Source organism: Vipera berus (genome assembly GCF_964194415.1).
Source record: "Vipera berus genome assembly, chromosome: 9".
Lineage (NCBI taxonomy): Eukaryota > Metazoa > Chordata > Lepidosauria > Squamata > Viperidae > Vipera > Vipera berus.
The window spans coordinates 3,566,723-3,575,450 of record NC_138212.1 but is presented as its reverse complement, the minus strand read 5'-3'; the positions used below and the strand labels follow the sequence as shown (position 1 = coordinate 3,575,450).

Sequence of the window (8,728 nt, the reverse complement as noted above, 5' to 3'; positions counted from 1 at the left end):
AAAAATCTTTGAAAGATGGGTGACTTTCACTGACAGATAAAGTGGGAATTTTCACCTTCTCCCTGTTGGAAAGCTGGTCCAGCTGGGAACAACTGGGGGAAATATTATTTCTCCTTTCCTGTTTTTTTATTCCTTCTTCCTTTCTCTCCCCCCCCACCCCCTTCTTTTCCTGCATTGGACAGTCTTCCAGGCAGAAGAAACTGGATGGCATGCATAAGAAGAGAGAGAGAGAGAGAGAGAGAGAGAGAGAGAGAGAGAGAGAGAGAGAGAGAGAGAGAGAGAGAGAGAGAGAGAGAGAGAGAGAGAGAGAGAGAGAGAGAGAGAGAGAGAGAGAGAGAGAGAGAGAGAGAGAGAGAGAGAGAGAGAGAGAGAGAGAGAGAGAGAGAGAGAGAGAGAGAGAATCAGAATCCATCTCTGGCTGATGTTTCATTTCCTGCAGAGATGAAGCAATCTAATTTGTAGGGAGGAGATTAAAAAACATAGGCTCAGGTTTTATCCCTATGCCGGGGGCTGATGACGAGGCTGGGGGCAGGTTTATAGGGAGCAGCAAGTGGATGGTCCTGCAGAATAGAGCCAGGAGTAGTGTCTCCACTCACAGCTACAGGTAAGTAAAGAGCAACGAAGAGGGTTGGGAAGACATAAAACCAACTTTGGTTAATATATAGAGAGAAGAATATTCTCATCCAATCATTCAGCTCAAAAGAAAACCCCTTGATTACTTTTTCATTTAGGTGTTTTTGGCTAATTAATGCAAAACAAAAATTGGCACGGGGCATTTATGGAAAATATGTGACCGTGATTAGGATGAAGGCTTTTGTTTTTTTGACAATAGCAGCGTCGGTTGCTTAGAAATGTAAAAAACAGATTTTCCAATTTTGTTGCGTTTCCTCTTGGGGAAATTCTTCGGTTGGGCTTGACAGCTGGGAGTTCTTGCGTTGTCGGTTGTTGTTTTTTAATTAGTGAAATAGAACAACCCCCCTCCCCTAAAATGTAATGAATTTGAATATTAAAACTTAACTTTAAATTAAATAGAAAATTTAACTTCTGTGTGTGTGTATATATATATATATATATATATATATATATATATATATATATATATATATATATATATATATATATATATATATATATATATATATATATATATATATATTTGCTTCAGCAAAATACGTTTTGTTAACAAATTAGATTTAAATTAAAATCTAATTTAAATCTAATTCGTTATCCAAATATGTTCTGCTGATGAGGTAAAAATCTACAGAAACTTGATTAAAAGTGATTTTCCTTTTGAAGAGACTGAATTATACCCACAAAAATATTAATAGAGAACTGGTTCAATCCTTTAATGTATTACTTAATCTGGACCATCTGTGGCTCCACCATCCTGTTTTGACGAGACAAAGCCATTTTCAAAATCAATAAAGAATACCTTTTATTTATTTATTCTATGTATTTATCATATTTAAGAACTGCCCGTCCCCTTCGTAGGGGGAATTACTATTTACTGCAGTAAAACAGTTAAAAACAAGACTAAGATTATCAAAATTTAAAAAAAAACCATTTCTGGAACCCAAAAAAGAAGGCGTCAGCTTATTCTCCAAAGCGCCTGAAGGCAGGACAAGAAGCAACAGGATGGAGACTAACCAAGGAGAGAAGCAACCTGGAACTAAGGAGGAATTTCTTGGCAGTGAGAACAATTAACCAGTGGAACCCCCTGCCTCCAGAAGTTGTGAATGCTTCAACACTGGAGGTTTTTAAGAATAAATTGGACAGCCATTGGTCTGAAATGGCTTCAGCAGGGGGTTGGACTAGAAGACCTCCAAGATCCCTTGCAACTCATATATTTTATTCTGCATGATGAGGATGGAGGGGTTTTTTTTCCACCTATTTGGGACGATTCCCACTGCTGAAGCATAAATCAAGATTTGTTAAGACACCAGAGCGGAGGCTACTAAAGACTTACAGTGGAAAGTTGCAGGAAACGTCAGAGAGGATCAAAAAGTCAAATTGTAACCAGGCAGTCAAAGTTCTCATCCTTATATTTCTGACACACACACACACACACCACACACACACACACCCCCAAGCCCTTAAGGATGGTTCTCTCTTTTGAATAACAGAATTGGAAGGGACCTTGGAGGTCTTCTAGTCCAACCCCCTGCTCAGGCAGTAAACGCTATACCATTTCAGACAAACAGTTGTCCAATCTTTTCATCAAAACCTCCAGTGTTGGAGCATTTATAACTTCTGGTGGCAAATCGTTCCACTGGTTAATTGTTCTCACTGTCAGGAAATTTCTCCTTAAAAGCCTCCAGTGATGGAGCACCCACAACGTCAGGAAATTTCTCCTTAGTTCCTGGTTGCTTCTCTCCTTGGTTAGTTTCCATCCCTTGTTTCTTGTTCTGCCTTCAGGCGCTTTGGAGAATAGGTTGACCCACTTGTCGTATCCTATTTATATAAGATATTATACAATATTGTTATACAATTGATCATTAGCATTTGGCTAAGTACTATCAGCCAATTACTAATTGGGTGTCCACACCCCCACCTTTTCCTGTTTCTCTGCTGTTTCGCTGCATTTTTCTCTTCCTTGAACACTGACTTCAGTTCATCCTGTACAGCACCCATCAAGGGAGTGATTCCCAACCAGGAAAAAAAAAACAACCCACACTTGTTTGAGTTTTTTGTGGGGGGGGCCCTGCAAATCCTGATATTCTGCAGCTCTAGGAGACGGTTACGGGGACATTGGAATAAAATGCCTTATGAAGAAAAGCTGTGTTAGATTATTCACCATATATAGCAGGCATACCTGGTGTGGGACTTTCAGATGTTTGGGACTTCAGTTCCCAGAATGATTTTGGTTGCAAATTCTGGAAACCTAAAATGAAATTGATTTGTCTAATGAGAGGAGCATATGAACCTGGGGAGTGTTATCTTCTGTCTGTCCATCAATTATTCTATTCTGTTCTGTTCTGTTCTGTTCTGTTCTACTGTGCTGTTCTGTTCTATTCTATTCTATTCTATTCTATTCTATTCTATTCTATTCTATTCTATTCTATTCTATTCTATTCTATTCTATTCTATTCTATTCTATTCTATTCTATTCTATTCTATTCTATTCTTTTATTTTTTTTATTTTATTTTTTATTTTTATTTTTATTTTATTTTATTTTCCACAGGAGGTGCAACCATGAAACTGGTCTTGGCTGTCGCGGTCCTCCTGATAACTTTGTCTGCGGTAGTGACAGGTAAGAGCTGGGGAAGGAGAGGATTGCTTTCACTGGGGGAGAAAAAAAAGGCCCCTTCCCCTCCAGAGTGATGGATTGCTGGCAAGGAACTCTGGGGGATGTAGTCCAACACTTCTGGAAGTCTGATATTGAACCCCGGGTCGGGGCGAACAAAGCACAGGGGGCCATTGGATAGTATGTTAATTTTCTTGCAAGACACTAGTTTGTTTTAATATTTCCCTGGTATTTTTTTTCTCTCTCACTGGGAAATGTGACAGATCCAGAATTCTTGCTATTGCTAAGAGCACAGAGTTCCTGCTGGGAAGAGATTGCCTAGAACAGTATTTCCCCAAGCCTCCTTTTTTTTCTCCTTAAGTTTCTATAGGTTTTTTTTAAAAAAATCTTTGTAAAGTTATTTTCTAATTATATATATTTAGCTCGACTTACAAGCATTCATTTAGCAACTGTTGTAGGTTACAATGGCACTGAAATATGGATAGAGATAGATAGATAGATAGATAGATAGATAGATAGATAGATAGATAGATAGATAGATAGATAGATAGATAGATAGATACTCAGACAGGCAGGCAGATGATAGATAGATAGATAGACAGGTAGATGATAGATGATTGATAGATTAGATAGATAGATAGATAGATAGATAGATAGATAGATAGATAACATACATGATGTAAAAATGTCTGCATGCCAACCCAAAATATCCATTGTTTGTTCTACGTTCTGAGTGTATTGAACCCTGTGTCAATTTCCCAACACATAGCTGGATTCACAGAACATGCCAGACTAGGCTAAACAGAATTGGGTAGTTTGCAACCCAGTGTTTTGTGAGGCATCAAGTATGGTCCCAACATGTTCTGTGAACCAGGTTACCCCATTAAGCCCTATCATGTCTTATTTGTTTGGGCATAGTGCCTGGTATCTGAACTCAACACTAAGTGTGGGTTCAGCGTTGAGTGTAAGCAAGTAACATGCTTTCGGTTTCAATATTAATCCCAAGACTCCAATGAAGACGGTGGGAGAGAAGCCACCATGGCCCAAAAGTTTGAGAAGTTTCAGAAGGAGGTCCAGACCTTTGTTGACAACCTTGGTGAGAAGACCAAAGCGGCTTTTCTTGAATTCCACAACAGTGAATTCAGCAACAAAACCAGGTGAATGTTTTTAGCTCACATTCTTCCAACTGTGACTCTTAGGAGGGAAATAGGGTGGGGGAGGGGGCTTGGTTCAGCCATCTTGGCTGAGAATTCAAAAAGTTGAAGAAGAAGAAGTTGGATTCTCCAGAAGAACCCAACATCTGGAGAACATCAGCCAAAAGAGGCCCATCTTAATATTTAGCATCAAATTTCTCCTTCATAAATCTGGAGATAGTTCCCCAGAGCATATTTTTACTCTGTTTCCGTGTCCTGGTCTTTCATAATTCAATTTTGGAAGTTTTTCTGCAGTTGTTCTCACTTCTGACAGTTTTGAAACCCTGGAAGCAGGAGCCACCCAATTCTTATCTGCTACTGGTTAATCCTTGATCTGTTCCTGCCTCTGCCAGCTATTAATACTACACTCCCATCCCATAATACAAGTAAAATTAGTAATTAAATGCTTCCTTCCCATCCATATTGTTAAGGAAGCCACAATGATCTCCCAAGTGTTACCACGTCAGCGTGCAAACGGCGTGAATTATGCCTCGGGGACCAGTCCAGCCATGATGAGTATGAGAAGCAGTAGGTGATTTCCACCCATTAGCATAACGAGGTCATGATGCATGTGACATCTTCGGAGCCTCCCCACCCAATTTGCAAGAACCTGTGACTTACACATTGGTGTAAATGCCCGATTTGGGCATTGGTTGGAAAAAAAAATCCAAGCACTTGATATGGTGGGAAGTTCCCTGCCCTGCAAAGCCACCATTCCTTCGTTGAACGCGACATTCTCTGTGATCTCAGTGAGGAAACTCTTTCCATAGTTTGTATAACCATTAATTGGGGGAAATGAAGGGGCCGGTTTTAAATGCATTTATTCTTCCTTTGGATTTATTATGACTGTCCAAATGGTTAGACAACCACAAAATGCCGCTGTCGATAGCAATCCATGATCAGCTTAAGGATCTCTGGGTTGAAAGGACAGTATAGTCCTCGACTTACAAGCTTCTAATTGGCTAGGATTAAAAATTTCCCTGTGGTTTTGCTTTCTGGAACTGAAGTTTGTTTCTTCCATTAACCAGAAAGGGAAAGATTTTTCAGGCCTGAAAGCCGAAAAGGGAATCAGGCGCCTAGACTAGCAAAAAAAAAATCAGAGGAGCCTGGGAGATGCAGCAGCCACCACTAGATGGAGCCACAGAGCAGTTGAGACAGTTCCATTGAGAAATTCCTATGGGGAAGAAGGAACTCAGGAAAAGATTTTACTTTTTTTAAAAAAAATTTTTTATTTTATTTAATTTAATTTAATTTAATTTTATTTATTTCTCTCCTTCCTTTTCTTCTTTCTCTTTTTCTTTCTATATCCACCTCTCTTTCCTTTTCTTTCTTTCTTTCTTTCTTTCTTTCTTTCTTTCTTTCTTTCTTTCTTTCTTTCTTTCTTTCTTTCTCTTTCTTTCTTTTTCTTTCTATCTCTCTCCTTCCTTTTTTATTTTTCTCTCTTTCTTTCTTTCTTTCTTTCTTTCTTTCTTTCTTTCTATCTCTGTCTCTCCTTCCTGTTCTTCTTTTTCTTTTTCTCTTTCTTTCTGTCTCTCTTTCCTTTTTTCTTTTTCTCTCTCTTTCTTTCTATCTCTGTCTCTCCTTCCTCTTTCTTTCTTTCTTTCTTTCTCTTTCTTTCTTTCTTTCTTTCTTTCTTTCTTTCTTTCTTTCTTTCTTTCTTTCTTTCTTTTTCTTTCTTCCTTTCTCTCTCTCTCTCTCTCTCTCTCTCTCTTTCTTTCTTTCTTTCTTTCTTTCTTTCTTTTCTTTTCTTTCTTTCTCTTTCTTCTTTTGTGCTCTCTGAGTTCAGTTGTTTTTTTTGCAGACGTTTCATTTACCCAAACTAGGGAACATCATCGGTGCCGGTCTCCTCTGCCCGGTCTCCTCTGCTGCCTCTTTGCCCTCTGGAATCCAGCCCCTCTCTGCTGGGAATCCAGGCTACATTCCACCACACAGTGACAATCCTGCCCCTGGCAGGGGGATGGACGGGGTGACCTCCAAGATCCCTTCCAACCCTATGATTCTATGAGAGCCTCTTAGGTGCCCACGGCCTTCTAAATGCCTGCCAAGGAATGTCAAGTCAGCTTTTGGCAAGCGGCCGGATCATCCGGGAGTCTTGCTGGAGGCTCGGCAAAACAGCCAATCAGGTTCCTAAATTAGCATGTCTGTGATCTGGGAAAAACTCTCCCAGATGTTTGTCTTCATCAATATGGGCTGTCCGCAAAGGAGTGTGAAGCTGGGAACTCTTAAGTCCAAGATGCAAAATAGTTTTGGAAGCGGTAGGCCCAGAGGCAGAACAGGACGATGGAAAGAGCCACGTTTGAGAATAGACAGGTAGTCCTTGACTTATAACAATTCATTTAGGGACCGTTGGAAGTGACAGCGGCACTGGAAAAAGCCACTCGTGACCCTTTTTCACACTCACAACCATTGCAGCATCCCCAGGGTCGTGTGATCAGAATTCGGGGGCTTGGCCTCTGGCTCCTATTTATGACGGTCGCAGCGTGCCGGGGTCACGTGACCCTCTCTTGGGACCTTCTGACCAGCAAAGTCAATGGGGAAGCCCAATTCGCTTAAAAGCGGTATGACTAACAACTGCAGTGATTCGCTTAACAACCGTGGCAAGAAACGGGGCAAAATTCACTTCCCACTTTGCAGCGGAGAGCTCTGAGGTCTGTTATCGGACAGTTCCCCCGGCATCCTCTCTCGATCAGGGTCTCCCAAGCCCTTTCCCACATTACACGAGTTTGGAAGCTTTTGGGGATGGCAAGACCACTCACCATTTCTCTTCTCCCTGATAGGAACTGGCTTTCTGAGACGTTCCAGAAGCTGAAGAAGAAGTTTGAACCCGTGAACTCCCAAGAGGGATCGGACTGAACGGCCCTCCGTTCCTTGTGTCCATCAGTGATAGAGAAGATGCTCATAGTGGTATAATCCAAAGTGGGGGGAAAAAACATCTTGGAAGATGTAGTCCAGAAGCTCCCATCTTTATTTCCTGCTTCCTTTGTCTGCAGTTGTGTATTTTTTACTTCCCACCCATTGTTAGACGTAAATAAAGAGACAAGCTTAAGTAGGAGAAACTGTGTTTTCAATCATTTCTTCCTAAAATGTTATCAACAACTCTCAGGATGGCACAATTAGTGTTTTAACCGTTACTCTCTTTACATTTTCAAGTTGTTTTTTCCGCCCCCCGCAATGACCATCTAGGTTGGGGGTCTTCAAACTTGGCAACTTTAAGACTTGTGGACTTCAACTCCCAGAATTCCTCAGCCAACCCTCAGGAGTTGAATCCACAAGTCTTAAAGTTGCCAAGTGTAAAGACCCCTGATCTAGGTTTTTGCAAGGTTGCATTTGCAAGTACGTTTCACATTTCCTTCTCCGCTCTACACAAACCACTTTAAAAATTGATGAGGTGACTTCCCAAATATATGCTTATAGGTGGTCCTTGACTTACGAGCCCAACTGAGCCCATTTCTGTTGCTAAGCGAGATAGTTATTAAATGATGTTTGCTCCATTATTTGACTTTTCTTGTCACAGCTGCGAAGTGAATCGCTGCAGTTGCTAAGTAAGTAAAATACTTAGCTTTCCTATTGACTTCGCTTGTCAGAAGGTCATATGACCCCCAGGATGCTACAACTGTCATAAATATGAATCAGTTGTCAAGCATCTGAATTTTGACCGTGGGAATGTGGACCTCAACATTAGTATTACAGAGTAACATTCTTAGTATAACTACATTAGTATTAGGGTTAGGATTAGGTCACCATGAACTCATAGAGCAAAATGGACATCGTCAACAAATTCGGAGTGCTTGGGTATGGTTAGGAGGGCACTTACTTTTCTAGGCTGCCCTATCTATGTTTCCTGGTAAAATACATGGGAAAATCCCATTGGAGGAAAATTCCACTTAGGGTTAGGGTTAGGTCCCCATGAACTCGGAGAGGAAAATGGACATTGCCAACATATTTGGAGTGCTTGGATATGGTTAGGAGGGCACTGACTTTTCTAGGCTGCCCTATCTATGTTTCCTGGTAAAATACATGGGAAAATCTCATTGGAGGAATAGTCCATTTATGCCTTAGTATAATATTCCTAATCTGTGAGTATAACAATCTTAATCTACACATGACCCCGATGAGCCAGTTGGCAAGTGTCTGAATTCTGATCACGTGACCGTGGGGATGCTACAATGGTCGTAAGTGTGGAAAATGGTTATAAGTCACTTTTTTTCAGTGGCTCATATTTATGACGGTTTGCAGAATCCCGGTTGGTCATGTGGTCCCCTTTTGGGACCTTCCGATGAGCAAAGTCAA

General features: G+C 40.7%; 1 protein-coding gene across 2 annotated transcripts; it reads left to right on the top strand.

The window, feature by feature from the left end:
* Positions 1–446: 446 nt before the first annotated feature.
* Positions 447–7,494, top strand: APOC1 (apolipoprotein C1). Of its 2 annotated transcripts, none has more exons than XM_081334888.1 (4): positions 447–604; positions 3,183–3,251; positions 4,252–4,402; positions 7,216–7,494. In XM_081334888.1, exons 2-4 carry the CDS (start codon positions 3,194–3,196, stop codon positions 7,289–7,291), a joined length of 285 nt encoding a protein of 94 aa, XP_081191014.1. In that variant the 5' UTR covers positions 447–604; positions 3,183–3,193; the 3' UTR covers positions 7,292–7,494. The 2 variants fall into 2 exon arrangements, with proteins under 2 accessions (XP_081191014.1, XP_081191015.1); XM_081334889.1 differs by lacking the exon at positions 447–604 and adding an exon at positions 2,697–2,780.
* Positions 7,495–8,728: the final 1,234 nt, after the last annotated feature.

What these genes read in the sequence shown, in the direction of transcription:
- APOC1 (XM_081334888.1), top strand. Translation starts at nt 3,194, where the DNA reads ATGAAACTGGTCTTGGCTGTCGCGGTCCTCCTGATAACTTTGTCTGCG. An exon ending in TTTGTCTGCGGTAGTGACAG is followed by an intron (nt 3,252 to 4,251) that starts GTAAGAGCTGGG and finishes ATTAATCCCAAG; the next exon opens with ACTCCAATGAAGACGGTGGG. An exon ending in GAATTCAGCAACAAAACCAG is followed by an intron (nt 4,403 to 7,215) that starts GTGAATGTTTTT and finishes TCTCCCTGATAG; the next exon opens with GAACTGGCTTTCTGAGACGT.